Raw genomic sequence first — 23,332 nt, forward strand, 5'->3', positions numbered from 1 at the left:
AGCATTAATGTTCCAATTTTCCCACAACTTCTCCAACATTTATCATTTTCTGTTTTTGCCAATCTCATAGGTAGGAGGTGGTACCTCAGAGTAGTTTTAATTAGCATTTCTCTAATCAGTAGTGATTGATAACATTTTTTTTTCATATAGATAGCTTTAATTTCTTCATCTGAAAACTGCCTATTCATATCCTTTGACCATTTCTCAGTTGGGGCATGACTTGTATTCTTATATATTTGATTCAGTTCTCTATATATTTTAGATATTAGGCCTTTATCAGAAACACTGGCTATAAAAATGGTTTCCCAGAGTCACATTGTCTTTCACAGAAGTTTATTTGGTAGATTACAAGCTCAATATGAATCAATAGCAGCTAAGTGATACAACAGATGAGGTGCTATATCTGGGGTCAGGGAGACCTCAGTTTGAATCCTGCCTCAGACACTTCACTTCTCTTAACATCAATTTCCCCTTTTGTAAAATGAATAGAACATCTTAAGGTTGTTGGGAGACTCAAATCGAGATATGTGTTAAGCATTTTGCAAAGCATGAAACATCACATAAATGCTAACCATCATATGGCAGCCCCCCTCAAAAGATAATATGATCTTTGGTTGCATTAAGAATGAGCATTATTCCCAGGATTAAGGCTCTAGTTCTGCTGTACTCTCCTCTGATCACACTATATTTGAAATGTTATCAATTCTGGGTGCCATTGCTTGGAAAATGGCATTGATAAGTTGGACAATATTGAGAAGATGGTAAAGAGACTTAGGTCTTTCTAATATGAAAATTAGCTGAAGGGACTGGTGGTGTTTTGCCAGGAGAAGAGAAGATTTGGGAGGACAAGATAGTTGTTTTCAAATCTGTGAAGGGCTTTCATGTGGTAAAAGAATTAGATTTGTGTTGGTTTATGTCCCGAGAGGTAAGAACTGTGAGCAAAGGGTGGAAGTTTCAGTTACAAAAAGGGAAACAGATTGATGGCAGGAATAAACTTCCTAACAAACGGAGCTATCCCCAAAGCGGAACAGACAGCATTGGTGGGTTCCCTTTCATTGGAGGTTTTCAAGCAAAGGCTGAAATATAGGTGAGTTGTAGTGGGGACTCTTTCTGGCACAAGAGTTGGAATCAATGTCTTCTTTGATTTCCTTCTGCTCTGATATTTTTTGATTCTGAGATCAATTCTCTGTCTTCTTTTAAAACTATACTTATATTATCCTTGGATATTTACATAATAAGTCTTTTGCAGAGCTCTTGGATGAATAAAAATGGTACTAGGCCAATTAATGTTGACCAAGATCTTCTAAAATTCATACTCTTGCTTCCTAACTACACAGGACTATCATAATTTCTGCTCACCATTAAGTGATGTAACACTTTCTGTCAACATAATTTCTTCTGAGTGTAAGAAGTATAAGGTTAGGTAGTAATAAATAAGTTTTTAAATACCTGTATGGTGTGTTCTGTAAAGACATCAAGGCTTACTGAGATGGTGTTTCATTTCTTAAAGCCCATGATACACACACCCTGAAGCACTTGCCAAGCACAGACTGGGATCATCTGTTTCAAAAGGCACTGAGGAGATGTACTCCTCAACCCTGCTGGAGAGGGGCACCGCGGACACAGAGCACCTGGTCTCTGAAAAGGTTACAGGAACATCCCACTGGGCAGCCATTTGTATATACAAACCTTATGCCAGCTTGAGAGAAGATAAACTAGCTAGCCTCAGGAGACCCAAGGAGATTGTTGGGTAATTCTCTAATTGTTCACAGAATGACTGAGGGTTTTGGTCTGAGATTTAGCATCTGGCAATAAACAAGTAAAAACAAAAATAAAAGAGAGGCTGCTACCATTTCTGCAAGTTAATAAATTTCTCTTCCCTTTCAATTAGAAATTGATAGGCTGATAAGACAGAAGCCTGATTACATGTATATGTACATATATACATATATATGATGGTAACAGGAGATTACTTTGTACTCTCCCTTTCCATTTGCAATATGACAGAGGACAAAATTTTAATTGTTAACCTATAAAATCACTCATGTTTGGGGGCAGCTAGGTGGTGCAGTGGATGAAGCACTGGCCTTGGAGTCAGGAAGACCTAAGTTCAAATCCAGCCTCAGACATTTGACACTTAACTAGCTGTGAGACCCTGGGCAAGTCACTTAACCCTCATTGCCCTGCAAAAACAAAAACAAAACAAAAACCAAAAAGAAAAAAAAATCGCTCATGTTCTTTCTACCTCTGACTCTTGAGAGAAGTACACATAACTGAAATATGCTGGAAACTTACTCTAGTTCTTTATTTGTATTATTTTAGTTCATACATTCTTGATCACATGACCTCAGTTTTATTTCATTAGATGACATATCACACTCAATTATGGATAGATTAATTTCCATATAAATATCATTTCCCATCTTATGTACGGACACTTAAATTATCAGCTTTCAACACCAAGCTATATGTCCAGTCCAGCTCCTTTAGTTACATGAATTATGTTTGTTTCATTTTATTATTCTTTAAGAGAAAACTAATTACATCTTTTGAAAGTCCTGGTGTTGGCTTTTCTTCATCCAGAGATGCATTTCCTTCTTCCAGTGGATAGAAGTGAACATCTTTTGAATGATTTTGTATGACTGAATATCCATCTCTGTTTAAAATCACTTGGGCCATCTGAAAACTACGGAGTGCATACTTTTGACTCTCTTGGCTGGTCAGTTCTGTGATTTTCTGAGAAAGGCGATGAGATGCTGCCACTGAAAGTGCATCCCCTGGAGGGGGTAGTGTCTGACCATATACTTCATAGAAATGATCCAGAGATTTCCTAAGTTCATCATCTTCCATGGTCTCTGGTTGGTTTTCCATAGAGTGGTTAAGCCAAAAGTCCTCACTGGTCCCACGAGCATTCTGTCCTGAATTTAAGTTGCTGGCTTCTAAAAAATAAAAACACATTTCAATGATTGATTTCACATTTAAAAAATATTAAAGAATACATCAAAATCAGATTATGCCACTTGGCTATAAGCTCCCTCGTGTACTTCTTTGCCTCATCATGTCACACTGCTGATATAAGCTAGTAGCTGATTCTTGAATATTCTTCCCTTTCCATTCCTATACTGATACCATGATCACTCTTTGAATTACCAGGATAAGATCTTAAAGATGTCCTGCAAAAATCTTAAACCCAATATGTCCAAAACTGAACTTAGTATCTTTCCCCTAAATTCTTTTCTTCTCCTAACTTTCCTATTACTGTTCAGAGTACAAACATCCTCCCAATGATCCAGGCTTACAACCTAGTTGTCATTCTTGACTCCTTGCTCTCTTTCACTCATATCCAATCAGTTGCCAGGTCCAATCATTTCTACCCTCATAAAAAACTCTCAAACACGTTCCCTTCTTTCCTCTGATACCCCTTCCCCCCAGGGCATGTCCTTATCTTTTCTTTTTTTTTTTTCTTTTTTTTTTTTTGGTAGGGCAATGGAGGTTAAGTGACTTGCCTAGGGTCACACAGCTAGTAAGTGCCAAGTGTCTGAGGCCAGATTTGAACTCAGGTACTCCTGAATTCAGGGCCGGTGCTTTATCCACTGAGCCATCTAGCTGCCCCAAGGGCAGGTCCTTATCACCTCACACATAGAGACTGCTGCAAAAGGCTACTGTTTGGTCTCCCTGCCTCATCTCTCCTCACCTCCATTCGACCCAACCATCTTATCAATCTCCCTAGAGTGTAGGTCTGGCGTTATCCCCCTGTTAAATAAATTCCAGTGGCTCCCTTTCATCTCCTGAATTAAACATAAAATTCTCTGTTTGGCATTCAAAACCCTTCACAATTTAGCCCACCCTTCTCATACCTCCCTCACCACCCACCCACCCACAAAAGTGGTCTAGTGGCATTGGCCGTCTTGCTCTTCCTCACATAACACACTCCATTTACTGATTCCAGGCATTTTTCACTCATGTCCCCCATGACCCTCCCTCACTCTCTCCATCTCCTGGCCTCTTTGGTATTCATCAAATCCCAGCTCAAATCAAAGGCTTCTGTAAGAAGTCTTTCTAAGCCATGTTGCTACTAGTGCCTGCCTTCCCCCCTCCTGCTATCTCCAATTTATCCTTTCTATATCTCATTTGTACATGTTGTTTGTGTATTGGCTTCCTCATTGGACTGTGAGCTCCTTGAGAGCTGGAACTGGGTTTTTCTTTTGCCATTCTTTTATGCCCAGTGCTTAACACAGTGCCTGGCAATAATAAGTGCTTAATAAATGCTTGTTGACTGATGATTTAAGAGAGAAGGTAATGATTGTGGATACTTCTCCAACTATTCCTCCTCCTACTACCACCGACAAACATTTATATGCTTATTATGTGCCAGACACTGTGCTAAGTGCTTTACAAATATTATTTCATTTGATTCTCACAACAATCGTGTTGTTATTATCCTAGAGTTTAGTATGGCACTTGCACTTAGTAGATACTCAATAAATGTTGATTGCTTGATTATTTCCATTTTATAGTTGAGGAAACTGAGGCAAACAGAGTTTAAGTGATTTGCTCAAGGTTATACAGCTAGTAGATGTCTGAGGCCAGATTCAAACTTGGGTCTTCCTGACTTCCAACCCAGCGCTCTATCCATTGTGCTAAATACTTATTAAACATTTTAAACTGGATAGGCTATATCTCAAATTCATAGGATCATATATGTAGAGCTAGCAGGGACCACAAAGGCCCTATAGTCTAACTCCTTAACCTTTGGGGGGGGGGGACAGGCAATGAGGGTTAAGTGACTTGCCCAGAGTCACACTGTTAGTTAATGTCAAGTGTCTGAGATCAAATTTGAACTCAGGTCCTCCTGAATCCAGGGTCAGTGCTTTAGCCACTGTGCCACCTAGCTGCCCCACCTCCTTCACTTTAAAGATGAGGAAACTAAGGTCCAGGTGGGCTTGCCCAAGGTCATACATGCAGTAGCATCTGAGGTAGGATTTGAATATAGGTCTTCTGACTCCAGAGCTAGTGCTTTTCCATTGTACTAAAAGGGCTTTTTAAGTAAGCTTAGAATTTAGATCAGAATCAGATTAAGTTGTGATTAAAACAGTTAATGGTTAATAAAATAGTTGCTGTTGTATTGTCTTTTTCTTTTTTTCTAAATTTAAAAGATTATTCTTAATTAGCAATTCTCAAAGTATGGTCTGAAGACTTCTGGGAGTCCAAACACCTTTTCAGGAAGTGCGCAAAATCAAAACTATTTTCATAATAATCCTAAACCATTATTTGATTAAAATTCTCCTCCCCTTTCCAACTGTACATCTCTGTAAGATCAGATTATCTTCATACATTTACTTCATCTCAAACAAAATATTACAACAGATTGAATGCAGAAGCAGATATAAGAATCTAGTTGTCAGACATTAAAGAGATTTGCAAAAATATGTAAAACAATGCCATTTTTCTCACAATTTTGTTTTGTTTTGGGTTTTCATGTTATTTTTGATATGTAATGGGTTTGTTAGTGTTATTTTAAAGTGAATAAATAAACATTTAATATTTTATTATTGAATTTTAATTACATTTTAAATTAATTATTTTTTAAATCAGTTGTTTTAATTTTTAATATGGCAAATAGTGCAAGATATAACTTACATGAACAAACACTTTGGGATACTCAATAATTTTTAAGAATGTAAATGGCTCTTCAGACCAAAATGTTTAAGAAATGCTGCTCTATATTTACCAAATTTTAAACATGTTTGAAAATATCATTGACATTTTAAATTACATTTTAATAAAAGATTTCTAATTTTATAAAGAAAAGGAACAGTTGGTACCATTCCTTCACCAGGAATGCACCCACATTGCCTGATTTCCTCTTGCTTAAAAGGAAATTCAAATGAACAGTAGAAGTTAGAAGGGGAACACTTGCCAAATTCAATTCATTGCAATTCATCAAAAATGTATTAAGTATTAATTGTGTGCAAGGCATCATGATGGGTGCTGTGAGGTACAAAGACAAGAAGAAAACAGTGCCTTCTAGTTAAGCAGCTTATATCCTGTGCTCATGTACACTGATATGGGGCATTGATTTTTTATTTAAGAGGTGGGTAGGTGGTGCAGTGGATATAGTGCTGGATTTGGGGGCCAGAAGACCTCAGTTCAAATCCAGCCTAAGACACTAGCTGTGGGACTCTAAACAACTCATAACCTGTCTGTCTCAGTTTCCTCCTCTGTAAAATGGGAATAATAAAAGTATCTTAGAGTAAGAACCAAATGGAATAATATATGCAGAATGCTTTCCAAACCCCTAGTGAGGGGTAAAACACTACATGCAAGTCTATTGATTCAACCCTTGGGAACTACAAATGTCAGGAAGTTTTTCCAATATCAAGCTGAAACTCAAGTATAAGGGGCATGAATAAGCTAGAGGCTGTAAGAGTATGATTACTGAGGAACTGACCAGCACACTGATATTGAGAACTCTACACAGTTTTGGATTAGTTGCTTGAAATCCATTGGCCACAAATGCACATCAAAAATAAAGTGCCTGGACATTGTATTTTATCCAAATGAGAAACAGAATGTTATATATTTATGTATATATATTTATGTATTATAATATTATACACACATACACATATATATTTTCTATCCTATGTATTAATTAAGAAATTTACCTCTTGAGAAATTTCAGTCTGTACTATAGGAAAAGTTTTTGTCTGGACCACATAGTTTCATTTAGTTTCTTTTCTGTCTTCAGTCCTAAAGTTAAATAAGGACTGAGTCATACGTCACATCATGTTCTTTTTAAACACGACATTGCCCTCAATCCACTTTAGTCTCTGATCTCTTCTTAAAATTTGCTTCATTCCCAGTTCTAAAACCATTCCTGTCATCACGTGTCAATTTAAAGGCAATCCAGAAAAAAGCTCGTGTGTTCCTTTTCATATCACTAACTGCCTCTTCAGCAGCAAAACGAACAGAGAGAAGGAACATGGTCCTTTAATGATCTACTCCCATGTGGAGTTGATGTCTATGGTGGAGGTTAATGCATCTTCAATAAATCAGCCAGCTGGGTCTCAGTGCTGTATGTTCACAGCTATTTTTCAAATTCCTCCTTTCTGTATAGCCAAGAGGAAGGAGATGCCTAATGCTGTGATCCTAAAAGACTTCCAGATGGATAACTAGGCAAGATTGTTTGTTCCTATTCTCCCCGGTAGAAAGGCTATCTGCATTCCCCTTCATTGTCTCATTTCATTGTACTCATTCCTCCCTCTTCTCCCATCTTTTGGGAGACTTCATTTCTAGAAAACCATGCAAACATAATAAAATGGACCTCTTCCTTTTTCCTTGAAAAAATGACATTCCTTATTCAGGAAAGAACCCAATGGTATGGAATGATCCTGAATCTACACTGCTATTTGAGGGTAAGGAAGAAGCAATTACAGAGAAGATTTGGAAAGTTGTGTGGCTAAGATTTTGTTTCCCTTTAAATTTCATAAAGGGTAGGGTTTCCCCCCCTTTCTTTCAGTTTAAGGATGTATGAAGTGCTCTGGGTGAATAAAAATCTAACACCTGTTTCACTATATTAAAGCCTCCTATGAGATTCAGCTGAGTGTGATTTCTACTATATATAGCAGTAGGAAGAATAGAATAATGGCAGAAGAGCAGAATGAAGCAAGTGAGTATTGAGGTTTCACAGAGCCCAAGAATGAATAACATATGTGCCAAAAGGACAAGGAAGAATGAATGACAATCAAATCCTTCAATGATTAATCAAAGTCATATACTTATGAATACAAATGTCCCCATCTCATTCTTCAGCAGGTCTAGGACTCTTTCCCCTAACAGAATTATCAATAGAACTTCTCCATATGATGCACTGTCACTCACGGCAGACACAGGGCAGCTTGGTGGTGCAGTGGATAGAGCACTGGCCCTGAAGTTGGAGGGATCTGAGTTCAAATCTCATTTCTGACACTTACTAGCTGTATGACCCTAGGCAAGTTAATTAACCCTAATTGCCTTAAAATATTTGGGGCAATCTCCAGATATCTATCTTGCCACTGGACCCAGATGGCTCTGGAGAAGAGTGAGGTTGGTGACTTTGCACAGTCCTGCCTCACTTAAATCTAATTTATTGCAAGTTATGACATCACCTCTGGATGTCACGGTCCTCTTTGAGAACAATGGACGAACAACAACAATTCACGGTAGAAACCAGAGAAGGAATGGATTCTCCAAAAGGCTATATTTTATCCCACATCCTCAGGACAATGTGGTTGTTTGCTAGAAACAGTCATCCAAACCTACCCTGCTACCTAGGTTGTGTCCTCCAAATCCTTTCCCCATCTCCATCACTACCCTTCTACCCTAGTCATAAAAAGGAGGCAAGAAAGCTGAATAAGCAAGCTGGAATTCAGTATGAGGCATCCTACTTGTTACTTGTATGACCCTGGCATCTCAGTGCTAGAAGGAAGAAGGCTGGGATCAGGTGTTAAGGGCATAGCTGTCATGAATCTTTCTTTTTGCTTCCAGCTGCATGATAGAAAAGCCTAAAGCACAAGACTGCCTCTTGTAGACACTCAATACTTAAGAATGGCTGCCTACTATAGGTAAGACACTTTGTGAAAGTTTAGCTCAATGTTCCCTACTACTTATTTGGTCAACAAAACACTTTGGGAACTGAAATGTATTAAAAGAGCCACACACAGTAGCCCAGAGAATCTTGACAGAATATCCCCTTGAAATAAAAGAATGTGGGAGTAAATTTTGGAGCAATATAGGAAAAAAGGCATTTTCAAACCAAAATATTGTATATATTGTAAGTATTTTTGGTACATAATTCCGTATTTAATTTAATCAAAATATTCACTAAATACCAGGAACAATCCTAGAAATGTTCTTCTAGCTAATGCTCTTAAGGATACCACACTTATTTGGTTTTCCAGATGTCTCCACAAGTAAGAAAATGAGTAGTATCTAATCCACATTGATACCCAACATGTATATTATCCAGGGAAGTTTAGCAGAAATATTGACACAATGTTGGAAGGCTTTCATACTTTCCTTGAACTTTGCACAAGAATCACAGAATGGGGATGTAGTATATTAGCAACACAGGTAAGATCTAGGCTTTCTTTGTTATTCTGAAAATAAAATTCCATTTCTGTTAAAGAGATTCTAATTTGAGGATCCCATCTGGGATTTGATAATTCCTGACATTCATAAAGATCAGATAGCATTTTGAAAACGACCAGAGACATGGCCTGCAACTAATATGTAGAAGTGCTATAATTATAATGCACTGGAAAAAGTACATGTCTTAGTCACTTTTATTCCAACTGGACCCAACAATGAGAGTTATAAGATATGTCACATATATAGTTATAAGATGTCACATATAAGATAGCTGTATGTCACATTTAATTTGCTACCAATTCATATCTTACCCCAATTAGCAGGTATAGATCATCATTTACAGAAAGAAATAAGGCCATGCTAACTTTAAAAGATTTCCATGCCTCTCCTTAGTTTTCAGAATTAATCTATCAATTAATCCATATATGACAGGGGATATAATTTTAAGGAACACAGTGAATCATAAAATACTGCCTCTGCACTAAGGCTTTAAGGCAAACAAAGAATTATATTTTTCCTATTCTCAAAGAGCTTACAATCCAGTTGGGGTTGGGGATAAGGAGAGTTTAAGACAGACACCATCACCTCTGTTAAACTGTTTGCTCCTTCAGAGAATCCATCTTATCATTGTATCTTTTCCAAAGACACAACAGTGAGTTGGATTTATTTTATTTTTGGTGTGTGTTGTGGGGCTTTAAAGTGAATTTGTATTTTGTTAATCAGTATGACATTTATATTCAATTAGAAAAGAGTAATACATATACAGGAGAGGCATTTATTTAGTTTATGGAAAGTTCTGTATAACTTTTATTAAATATTTTGATAGAACTAAAGATCAAAATGGTGATGCTTCGTGTATCAGGATGTATTAACTTCCCTGACCCGTATTTGACAAGCACTTCTGGAAAAACTGGAAAGCAGTTTGGAAGAAAATAAGTTTAAACCAGCATCTTATACCATAAAATACAATTCCAAATGGATAGTCAACCTAAATATAAAAGGCCATATCATTAAATGATCAGAAGACAATGGAAGGAGGTACCATTCATAAATATAGCAAAGGGGAGCATTTTTAATCAAAGAAGAGATAAAGAAGATCTTAAAGGAGATAGTAGATTTTTAAACTATATAAAATTTAAAAGATTTTGGATGACCAAAACAACGCAGCTAATTTAAGAAAGAAGGCTTTCAATTTTGGGGGCAAAATGCTTTTCATCAAATATTTGACAAAATATTCTGACAATGAAGATATATGTGGATGTTAAACAAATGCATAAGACCAAGGGCTATTCACTAATGGATAAGTGGTCAAAGGATATGGTCACTTCTCAAAAGAAGAAAGGCAAACTATAAAAAAGACAGCTTCATATCACTCATCATAAGAGAAATGCAAGTTAAAACAACTCTGAGATTTCATGACAAATAGGCAAAGATGAAGAAAGAAATAGTCAGTGTTAGACTAGTTGGTTAGAGAGTTTAACTTCTCAAGTTAAAGAGACTGTGGGAAAACAAGAACATTAATACACTGCTGTTAGAACTATGAATCAGGGGCAGCTAGGTGGCGCAGTGGATAAGGCACCAGCCCTGGATTCAGGAGGACCTGAGTTCAAATCTGGTCTCAGACACTTGACACTCACTAGACACTCACCCTGGGCAAGTCACTTAACCCTCATTGCCCTGCAAAAACAAACAAAACTATGAATCTGGTCCAATCATTCTGATAAATAATTTGGAATCCAGAAAGTCATTTAATTTGTCCATACCATTTGATCCAGAGATCCATTGTTCAAGGATGTCAAAGACAGAAAGAAAGGTTCCATATATCAAATATTAATGGCAGCACCTTTTGTGTTAGCAAAAAAAACAAAAAACAAAAAAATCCTCCCAAAATGAAAACAGTGAGTGCCAATGATCGGGGAAAGGTTGAATAAACTGCAGTATATTGTCATAGAATATTACAGCACTATAAGAAATTACAAATTGAGGAATTCAGAGAAACTTAAGATTTGTATTAACCCATGTAGAATGAAGTAACCAAACCAGAAAAAAACCATATAAAGCTACAATAAAGTACATGAAAGGAACACTAAAATTAAATTTAATGATATATAATTGTCATGACCAATCTTGAACCCAGAGAAGAGATGATTTAATGCATCTTCTTCTTTTGGGGGAAGATGTGTTGGTTTTATCAATTGCTTTATCTTAATTGTTTTTCTTTTTCAGTGGGAAAACTCACTAGATGAAAAGGTTGGATATGAAGGGGGAAAGTGGGTACACTGGAAAAAACCTGATATAAAAACAAAAGGCATCAGTAAAGTTTTGATAATTAAAAAATTAAAATGTTCTAGTTTTAGGCAGACAGTGGTCCGCTGCACATAGGTCCTATACCACAGATATAAACTTTTAAAGATGTAAAATACATAATGTTTGAAATATAGGCACTTAACAAAGATTTGCTGACAAAATATAAAGCAGTTATGATATACTCCAAATAAGTAGCACAACTAATAATTTTTTGTGCAAGTTATGAGAAAGGAAAGCAAGGAAGCATTCATAGAGAGCAGGGGATAGAGTGATGAATTTGGGAATCAGGAAGATCAAGACATCAAATGACTCACTCAAGGTCACACAGATGGAATTTGAACCCATGAACCCTCAAGTAAAGTCAAAATACTCTTTCCTCCACACTGCCATTCCAAACATAGTCTTTTTATTGGCAACTTCCATTTAATCTCTCTATTTCAATAGCTACCCCATTCATTAACCTTTCTTCCCAGGTTATGTTCCTATCATTATCTGCCACTTGGAGGAATCCTGACTCACTGTATTTGATCTCCGAGTTTTAAAATTTTTAGTCTTTTATTTCTTAAAAAATTTCACAGCTAGCTTGTTGTAGTATGAGATTTATTAAAATATCAAGGGGGCAGCTAGGTGGTGCAGTGGATAAAGCACTGGCCCTGGATTCAGGAGGACTGGAGTTCAAATCTGGCCTCAGACACTTGACACTTACTAGGTGTATGACCCTGGGCAAGTCACTTAACCCCTATTGCCTCACCAAAAAACCTAAAAAACAAAATAAAATAAAATATCAAGATATCATGTACTAGCATGTGTATGGGAAAAAACCTCATCAATTATTTTCCACACATAATCAACAACAATAACAATTCTTATTACCTGGTTAAAAATATTAGGAAAACCAATTCAACTTCTCATTACCACCAAACACTGACTGTGCCGACTCTATGAAAGTCATAAAGTCATCATCTAAATACTTACATGATATACAAAATTATTGTGAAAAACACAGGGTTCTCTCATTTTCATTTTACAGGTGAAAAAACACTGACTGATCAAGACTGACACAGTGAAGCAATAATAAAATCCTTGAGGATTAGTCTAAAGGTGAGCCACTTGTTTGGGCCCTTGCATAATTTCAAGTCTCTCCAAGTGGCTGTATTTTACAATGACATGGATATTAATAAACTTAGAACCTGCTATAATCAGGTATAAGCTTATAGTGGAAATGGGGGATTTGTGGGGTTTTTGTTGTTTTGATAAAGATAGGGAAATATAAGTTTAAGAATCACTAACGGGGCAGCTAGGTGGCGCAGTGGATAGAGCACCAGCCCTGGAGTCAGGAGTACCTGAGTTCAAATCTGGCCTCAGACACTTAACATTTACTAGCTGTGTGACCCTGGGCAAGTCACTTAACCCCAATTGCCTTACAAAAAAAAGAAAAAGAAAAGAATTACTAACATAGACCATGGAGCAGTATCTTTTCCCCTAAGAATACTGTACTTGGAATCAAGAAGACTTGAGTTCAAATTTCACGTTTTATCCTAACTGGGTGACTATATGTTGATCTATTTGCTACTTAAGGATGCTGGTATATTTGATTTAATGTTTAACTTGACAGAGGTGCCCAAGTTTAATGATTTTGGTTACTCCAAGTGACTCCTCTCTCTACTTATAATTGGCAATTTCCAGGCCAATGGTTAAATGATGGTTTAAAAAAGTGGGGAGCAAGATGAGGTTATCACAAATAGAGGCCCAAATCAATAGTTTTCTTGAGGTACCATTTGGGAGCAGGGGATGTTACTCAGACACCAGTAATATGTGGTGAATAATATTTTAGACTAATTGTTCAGACTATATTTTTACTTCATTTTAAAGAGGTTTCAGCATAGATGTTTCATATCCTAGACAGTAATGAGAAAGACTTGTAAATAGAGTGGAAAAACATTTAATGCATGATTTGGATTACTGGCTGCCATGGCAACAGGGCATTTTGAGGAACACAGCTTATTTGAGCAGAATTAAGTTTACCAAGAGCAGTTAATTAAGATAGTGCTTGAAGCCTGGAGTGTCAAAACAATGCTAAAAATGATTTAGTCGGGTGGGCTGCTTTTTTGGCTTCATTCAGCATAGGGTAATTTCTATGTATCGTGTGAGCAGTCTGATTTCTTCTTCTTCCTTGGTAATACAATTTCCCACAATCTACTCAAAATCAACAAGTAAAGCTTTGGTAGCTATGAGACCAAGAATATGATGCAATAGGGTCCCCATCAAGCCAGTGTAAGCTGTAGTACGGAAATCCATCCTTTTTATAAGGAAGAGGGGAACATTTCAAAATGAACTATATTTGTGCTTTATGTCTATGGTGCTTGGGAGGGATACTGCTTTTTTCTATACATACCTGAGATTCCCTTACATATAGACATTAACCTACTTTGTTGACTGCCATAAATCAATCAATATAAGGAAAGAAATTAAGTAGCCTGAGTACTCTCTTCTAATTAAACTGTAATGTTTCTGAAGGTCTTTTTTTTCTCTCCATCTTTATATGACCAGAACTTAATATAGTGGTGACAGCTACCCCTTCAACTAATGTAGATGGCAAGCCCTCCATAACCTGGTAAATGGTCTTCAAAAAGTGCTGCACCCAACCTAGTAGCTCCAATTTAATCTCTGCAAACTCAGCTAGACTGGGCCTTGGACAGAAATCAAACCCAGTCCATTACTGAGTTCATACACAAGTCCTCTTCCAGGTTGTTGGAACCCACCAGAACTCGCGTCTGATGGGAATAATTTTCAAAAACTCAAAATCCCTTCTCTGTCATAACGAAACAACTGAAGGACTTTGGCCAAGGTGCTTGCCCATAGTGGGAATGTGCTCAATAAAGAGCTGTTTTGCAGATAACTGATCTCATAAATATGTCAGAACTTATCTATTCAAGTGAGAGTTGTCCCCTTCAAAACTGCTACCTTGGGACTCAGTCCAACAACACTGTAATGACAGGAAATGTTCAGTCCAATAACACTGTAATAACAGGAAATGTTCATCCTATAAGGGTGTATATAGGAATCAGCTGTAAGGAATTAATTGTGATTTAGAGTTTTTATAACCCCATCTTTGCTTCATCATGGTCAGACAGAAAAGATGCAAGCTTTAAAAGCCTAAGAGAAGATGGGTGTGTACTTTAAGGGATTATGGAACAAACAACACAAAGAACATTTATTGAGTCAAAGTATCAAACTAAGTACCTAAGCCCCACTTAGGGCCCACATGGGCCTGGCCAAATTATAATGGGGACAGCTCAGGGAGTACATTAAACCAATTAGAGACTCAGCATTGCAATAGAACCACCCTTCCTGTGAGAGAGGCAGGAAGTGAGGGAGAGACTCTGAGGGAAGGAAGGTGGAGATGGAGAGAGAGGAGCCGGTGTTTTTGATCTTCAGACCTAACCAGGAGATACTGCAAAGCTGATTTCTCCTTAGGACTGCAGAGTTCAGGTGGTGGTCAGTTTGTGTTCCTTCCAGTGAGGCTGGCTCATTAAGCCAGCTGAGCTGGAAACAAGTTTGGGGTTTGAGTTTTTGTTTGAGATAAGCTGTTCTGAGTAACTGAGGAAGTGGAGCTCACTCAAGGTACCTGGGGCCTTTTTACCCTAGAGATTAGATTCTGACTTTCTCTATCCCCTTTCTCATTGTCCCTAGCTTTATTAACTCCACTTGTGTTGTAAATTTTGTTACCATTAATAAAAACTGATTTGTTCGTGAAAAAGAGGCTGTTAATCTCCTTTCTTATTAGTCTGGGAGACATAACTGGAAAAATGGCAGTTTGGAGAAGGGCAAACTCTGGACCTAGAGGTCCCCCATTAGTTTCTTTTTCTTTTTTCTTTTTGGCGGGGCAATGGGGGGGGGTGTTAAGTGACTTGCCCAGGGTCACACAGCTATCGAGTGTCATGTGTCTGAGGCCAGATTTGAACTCAGGTACTCCTGAATCCAGGGCTGGTGCTTTATCCACTGTCCCACCTAGCTGCCCCCCCATTATTTTCTGAACCCCAATATTACAGTGAGCTGCCCAATTAACTCCCCATACTAAATTTGGCCCTTACACAGCCCAAAGTCATTTAGATTTTATCTCAGAGAAATTCTGGTGAAGCTTGGTGACACCATTCCTGGCAAAAGCACACACACACACATATCCACAAAGTTTCATTATAAAAAATGAGACTAAATCTCATCTCTAACTTATAAGCAATCTCAACTCCTTCAAAAAGGGATTCCTCAGTTTTTAAAATGTTATTTCTTGAAAAATGATTTGGGTGAGGGATAGCTAGGTGGTACAGTGGATAAAGCACCGACCCTAGAGTCAGGAGGACCTGAGTTCAAATCTGGCCTCAGATACTTGACACTTAATAGCTGTGTGACCCTGGGCAAGTCACTTAACCCTCACTGCCCCCCCCAATGATTTGAACCATTTTGAAATACATACAAATGAGCTCTTAAAGGGACTATCTCAAAAGGCCATTGTCACTTAGAAACATAAGTTGTGGCTAAAAAAAAAGGAGTTTCATTATTTTATAGTGACACCTCATATGTGATAACAATTTGTCTTGAAACAGCTTTATGCCAAACAAAGTTATAGAAGAAGTAAATAAGAAATACTAGGAATGCAGTAAGCACAGATACTATTTAATTACACAGAGGGATCTGGGTGTGATGTACATAAAGTCAACACAATCATATCATGGTAAGGAGGAAAATATGCCTTAAGAGTAGGAGTTTAAAACTCAGAAAGAGGGCTGGCAAAATCCTCCAGATGTCACCCAGAATATTTTCCAATGGGCAAATAGCCTAGGTTTATTATTTTTCATAGTGTGGGTGTGACCCAAGTGACTCAACATTCACAGGTTCTGGATTCTTTTGGTTGCTTTTGTAAATCTAATGAATTCTATAAATTGAACAAAACTTCTCAGGAACAAGTACAAGTTAGTACATTTAGGGAGGAAAAATAGGCTGGAAAGGATCCAGAAGATCTAGTGAATGACCAGTTGGATATGAGTCAGTAATGCAGTCTTGTTAAAAACATGTGAGGGCAAAGGATATGAACAAATAGTTCTCTAAAAGAAGAATTGCGAAGTATTAAAAACCACATGAAAGAATGCTCCAAATCACTAATATTAAGAGGCTTACAAATTGAAACAATTCTGAGATTTCACCTCATACCCTAAAAGTTAGCAAAGATGACAAGTGGAAATATAGACAGACCAATACATTGTTGGTGGAGCTGTGAATTGGTATGCCATTTTGGAGAGCAATTGGAAATTATGAAAATAAAGTGGCTAAAATGCCCATACCCTTTGACCCAGAGATTCAGTTATTGGTTTTACATCCTAAGAAAGACACTGATAAGAAGAAAGCCCCCATATTTACCAAAATAATTTAGAGCAGCACATTTTGTTGCTATTTGTTATTTAGCCATTAGGGAATGCCTGAACAAATTGTAGCATATGAATATAAAGGAATATTACTGTACTGTACAAAATGATGAACGTGATGACTACAGAGAAATGTGGAACGATCTACATGAACCGATACAGAGTGAAGTGGAGCCAAGAAAACAATATACAATATGACTATAACAATGTAAACAGGAAGAACAATAACACAAAAAAAATCAAAACTGAATGCTGCACACATTTTCAGACTTTTCCTGTATATTGATCAGTTGTCCTGATTTTTTCTTCTTTTTCTTTTTCTTTTTTTTTTTTGCCTTTAAACATATTTTTGTTATATGGAATAGTAGGAAGCTAGGGGGTACAATGGATAGAACTTGGAATCAGGAAGACCCTTTTTCCTGAGTTTAAATCTGGCCTCCGACAGATCCTAGGCAAGTCACTTGCCTGTGTGATCCTAGGCAAGTCCCTTAACCCTGTTTGCTTCAGTTTCCTCAGCTGTAAAATGAACTGGAGAATAAAATATCTAATTACTCCAGTATCTTTGCCAAGAAAATCCCAAATGGGATCATGAAGAGTTGGATGCAGCTAAAACGACTGAACAACAACAACAAATATGGGATAACTCTCTGGGAGGAGGGGAAAGGATACTGGAGAAAACTAGGATGATGTGAAAAACCAAAGACATCAATAAAAACTTTGAAAAAAATTCATAGGGAAAAAAGAAATATCACTTTAGCAACTAGCATTTACAGAATGCATTAAAGTTTGCAAAATACTTTAAATATATTACCTCATATGATACTTATAATAGCACTTTGAAGTAGGTGCTATGATTATTTCTATTTTGTAGATGATGAAACTGAGGTAAACAAAGATTAAATGATTTGCTCAGGGTTTCTGTCTGAAGTAGGATATAAATTCAGTTTTTCCTGACTCCAAGTCTGGCATTCTACCCCTGTGACACCTAGCTATCATTAGAAACAATTATAGGGGGTAACTCACAATCTTTCCATTTTCTTCAGAATTGACCTGAACATGTACAGTACTGTACTGTATACAACTCAAGGGGACATTGAGGAGTCTGAGGAGTTCAGAGAAAAATCACAAAGCATACAGAAGAATTCATAAAATTTAAAAAAACCCAGGGATTATATAAACTAAAAACTGAAAGCTGACTGAATTATACTCAAGTTATTATACTTGGAATAAATTACCTGTTCTTCTCCAAGTCCACTTAGGCTTTGAATATGTGCCATGAGAGAAAATATTTTAGATAGAATTTCATATAAAGAAGGGAATGAAAGACTAAAATAAATAATGGAATGCAGCTGTGAAATTCCCTTCATATCCATGGACCTTGAAGGCCTTCCTTGAAGATTTCAGTAAGGAAATTCAGTTATATACCTTTTAAAGAACAGTATTCCTTTGTTAAAGAAGGTCATCCTCCTTGAGTGAGTATGTGCATCTTCTGGAGAGATGATGAATGTGGAGTAATGAAAATTAGTCAAATCAACTTAGACAATCAGTGAAATGACAGAAGCCACAGTCAACAGAGCCTTACAAATTAATCTCCCTCTCTAGGGGTCTTTAGAAACAGGAGGGATTAATGGAATATGATTGTGCTATAAGAAATGAAAAGCAGGATGGTTTCAGAAAAACCTGGAAAGACTTGCATGAACTGATGCATAGTGAACTGAACAGAACCAGAACATTGTACACAGTAACAGCATTATTGTTCAATAATGACAATGATTCTTAGCAATACAATAATCCAAGATAATACCAAAGGACTAATGAAGCATACTATCTGCTTCCAGCAAAAGAATTGATATTGTTTGAATACAGACTGAAGCATGTTATTTTCCACCTCCTTTCATTATTTCCTTTTATTCTAGTCTTCTTATACAAAATAAATAATATGGAAATGTTATACATAATTGCACATGTATAAACTATATCAGATTGTTTACCATCTCAAGGAGGGGATAGGGAAGGGGAGGGAGAAAGGGATAGAATATGGAACTCAAGATTTTAAATAAAAATGTTTAGAATATATATTTAAAAAACAAACAGGAAGGATTTTCATTTATTCAGGATGATTTATGTGTAGCTTTGCCTGAAGGCAGATTAATGGACTAGATATCCTACCCTGGTCCTTTTCAATCCTTTGGTAGTCTAATTCTATTTAATTTGTCAATGTAATTTAGCCATCCTTGAAAAAAATCAATCCAAATAAACTTTGATCTTGTTCCATATTATACATAATTTTCTTTAAAATGTATTTTTTCATCCTCACATTTTAGAACTAAAAAAGTTCAATTCATAAGAAGCCAGTAATTTGAAAAATCACCCAGCTTCAAAGTTGATATAACCATTTTTATAACCATCCGGATATTTTAAATATTCTGTAAATTTCAATTTCTCTCTCTCTCTCTCTCTCTCTCTCTCTCTCTCTCTCTCTCTCTCTCTCTCCAGCTTTTGATTTGCTTTTCAAATAACCTGACTATGTTACCTAAGTGAACTGATCTCTACTATCACTATTCATCCTTAGTACTTCATTGTAATGCTGATGTCTTGAGAATGAGGCAGGAAAGTATCAGTCACAGAATATTCTTTTGGTAGAGAAGAGAAAAGGAAATTTTCTAGGGTAATTTTCAGGCATCTATAGTATACTCTTCAGAGTGATGCTTTGATTTAAACACTAAAAATTAAGCTTTAAAGCTTCATTTTAGGAAAGGAATTACACCATTCCTTTTAGACCAGCAAATAATAAAAGCATGTATATTAAGTGTTTATGGGTAACTTAATCATTTCCTAAAAAGAGTTAATAATTTATTCATATGATCCATTATTTACTGATTACACAAAGATTTATTGAGTATGCAATACATGCCAAACATCTTATTGGGTATTGGTGAGGTAGAAGAGGGAAACAAGGAAAGAGAATACAAAGTAATTTTAATCAGTTCCTTATATATATTTTGGACGTGACACTTTTATCAGAGAAACTTACCGCAAAGGTTTTCTCCCCCATGTAATTGTTTCGCTTTTAATCTTTAGCTTTATTGGATTTATTTATGCAAAGTCTTTAGGATTTTATGGAATCAAAATTATCTACTATATCTTCTATGATCCCTTCTATTTTTGTCTGGTTATGAACTTTTTTCTTATCCACAAATCTAATAGGCATTTTCCCCATATTTCTTGTTTGTTTAGGATGTAATCTTTTATAGATAAGCTATGTACCCACTTGGAGCTTATCTTTATATACAGTAGAAGGTATTGGCCTAAATCTAATTTCTTCCACATAGCTACGCGATTGTCCTAGCAATTTAAAAACATCAAATAATGACTCCTCCATGCCTTCTAAGACTAGTATGTTTAGAGCAAATTACTCACTGGGAGCTTCACTGATGAAATCCCAGACCTGGTAAAAAGAAAAAAGATTAGAGCTACTGGATTTTAGAATTGAAAGGGACTTCTAAGACCACTTGATCCATCTTCTTAATTTTATAGAGGAAGAAGCTGAGGCACAAAAAGGACAAATAAGTTGCTTAAGAGCACACAGCTAATTAGTGAGATGAACTGGGACTAGAACTGGATGCCTTGACTCTATTCCAAGGCTCTTTCTACTACTTCAAGCTATCTCTCCCCATTAATAAAAAAGTAATTTTCCTTGTGTTTGTTGGTGAAACACATTTTGCAAACAGGAAAAAAAAAATTAACATGGCAGGGCTCTGTGGTAAAAAGTAAGAGGAAATAATGACGGAATATTTTCACTGGTGTAACCCTTCATACTTTTAAAACAGAAGATCTTCACTACAGATTTGGTTATGGGGTGATTGTTTTTTCAGTACAATCATTCATACAGACTGTCCACTATGGCCTACTCAAAAGGCTTGTGGTCTGAATTGGCAGAGTAAGTATTCCACACAGAGGATACTTAATGTAGTGTAGAGGTAATAAAAGCTTTAAGGCATGGTGTTTTCTTTCTAAGAGATCTACTTGGGGAAATGGGTCATATCCTTATCATAGTATAACTAAGATAAAAATAAGTACCAAGTGAGTGGTTAGGACAGTAAGTGTGCAATGGGAGTTGAAACGAAGAAGGGATCATTAGGTTGTGGTGGAAAAGCTCTAGATTAATTATTGTAGTTTCACTAATTTGCACCTTCAATTAAGCCTCAAATTAACTCTTAACAAGATTTATATTTGCAATATTTGCAATTTCATCTGCAAGTAGAAACATCTGGAAGACCTTACCATCTCTGCAGAATCCTTTTTCAATTTGGACTCTGAACTTTACCTCCTCAATGACAGTGGCAAACACCATAAGTCTCTTTGTTTTATGGTTCACTTGATATTAATAGTCAAAAGGTCAAACAAAGCTATTTAAAGTTATTGATCTCTAGGAATGTTGTATAAACCACACACACACACACACACACACACACATATTGGAGACACCTTGCAGGGCTGCCTATTAGCCTAGAACACTGCCAACCCCCCTAAATGAAATATAATTACCCAAAATAAACTAGACTTAATTATAAACAGGAAAAAAACAAGTGAATGAATGAATTAATCAATAAGCATTTACTAAACACCTATTATGAATCAGGAACCCTACTGTGAAGAATGCCTCTTGTTCAAACTATAACATGTGGTTGGAGACACAATATATGGGGCTCATCTGTCACTATATATTATATCTTGGAAAGATGGCAAATGCACAATGGGCTAAGTGCAGAATTAAACAGGAGAAGAGAAGGTGAGATTAACTTTGGGAAACTTTACAGTTCCTTGGGTGTCCTTGGGTGTCTCTCAAATAAAGCCTGCTTTTTAAGCATTAACATGCTTCTTCTTACATTGTATGTGCTAAGGGCTAAAATTCTAGCTAAACTATCTAAAATATCTAGTGAGTGGTCGCCAATAAATTATAAGCTTTAGCAAGAGTTAGACTTTTAAGCATTTATTAAGGAGAATAAGAATTTGATAAAGAGAGAAGAAAGGCCTAGATTCCTATCTATTAAAGGGAGAGTGCATTTCTAGCTGCCTTCTCCACCAGCATCCCCAGGAAAGAGAGTGAGACTGAGCGCCAGTCTCTTCCTTCCTCCTCCCACTAGCCCACATCACTTCCTGACGCCAAAGAAAAGACTCCTAGTCTTGCCCTCAAAGACCTTCGCTTCATGGGCGGAACTCTTCTACAGTAAGTCTCCAGCAGGTGGCGTCATTCCAATCGTTACATATGATTACAAATCTTGGAATGCTAGGATCTCTGAATTGAAATTGGGATTCACCCAAAGGGCAATGGAGAGGTCACTGTGGGCACATAGTAGTTGCAACACATTGTGAACAAGTAATTATGTAGAAGAAACAGCATGAAAGATATCATCCTTAATATACAAATAGATTTGTAATCTCATTGACTCAGAATTTCCCTCCAATGGTTCAAATCATAAATGATCCATGCCTGCCCATCCTATGTGACTTGGTCCTTCCAAAAGTTCACCAAAGGGTCCAACCAACATGCTGGAGTCCTTCAGTGTTTTCTCTAAGCAACATAAGAATACCAATGGAACACTCTGGACATTCCCCATCATCCTTCACTCTGGCCACCTGGCCAAACCCACAGTTCTTCCATTGCTTTTTCCATTGTATAATTATTTGATGACATCCTTTGCTTGTGTTCTTTAGAGTTCCTCATTGGTTATATGTTGCATCCTGTTCACACCTACCATGAGCCATTCTTTCGCCCTCTGTGTGAGACTCATCTCAGCTTTCAGTAGGCAGTGGTTATCCAGGTCTTGTTGCCATAAATCAACACTGGTGAACTGTTTAAACTAAAAAGATGGGTCTCTGTCATTATGGGAAGTAAAAATATAAGTGTTTTGCAGTTCCTCTAAAGCAATTGAGATTGCTCTCCTCCTTTTCAGCTTCATATTCAGCTCACTGTCCACCTGCCTTGTCCATCCCAAATCTGAATTGCCAGCTGCAGATAAACATACAGCTAGACAATCTCTAAAGGGTGTCCATTCAGTTGATTTTTTTTTAAGTGAGGCAATTGGGGTTAAGTGACTTGCCCAGGGTAACACAGCTAATAAGTGTTAAGTGTCTGAGGCCAGATTTGAACTCAGGTACTCCTGACTCCAGGGCCGGTGCTCTATCCACTGCACCACCTAGCTGCCCCGTCCATTCAGTTGAAATCTGTACAGTAGACAAACGGACACCCATTTGGCCTTTCCCATGTGGCTAGACAAGCCAGACTCCTTTGAGTGATTACAGTTTGTTTTTTTTTTTTCCCCAGGAGTCTATATAATATCTTTGGGTTTGATAAATCAACATTGTGCCATCTGAAAATTAGAGAATATGGAGAATCCACAGGGAATCCTTCCTTGACCAGGATGCTGTGTTGTACTTCCTTCATCATAGCGGTAAAAACTTTTACTGTG

The 23,332-nt window shown here is 36.9% G+C and overlaps 1 protein-coding gene across 5 annotated transcripts in view; it reads right to left on the bottom strand.

Moving 5' to 3' along the window:
* Positions 1-236: 236 nt before the first annotated feature.
* Positions 237-23,332, bottom strand: part of SHLD1 (shieldin complex subunit 1) — an 82,882-nt gene continuing 59,786 nt past the window's right edge. For all 5 annotated transcript variants that reach the window (XM_043980454.1, XM_043980456.1, XM_043980453.1 and 2 more), the window contains one exon: positions 237-2,939. In XM_043980454.1, the coding sequence (XP_043836389.1) occupies positions 2,500-2,939 (440 nt within the window). In that variant the 3' untranslated portion in view covers positions 237-2,499. The remainder of the gene's footprint in view (positions 2,940-23,332) is intronic.

Source organism: Dromiciops gliroides, chromosome 2 (genome assembly GCF_019393635.1).
Source record: "Dromiciops gliroides isolate mDroGli1 chromosome 2, mDroGli1.pri, whole genome shotgun sequence".
Taxonomy (NCBI): Eukaryota; Metazoa; Chordata; class Mammalia; order Microbiotheria; family Microbiotheriidae; genus Dromiciops; species Dromiciops gliroides.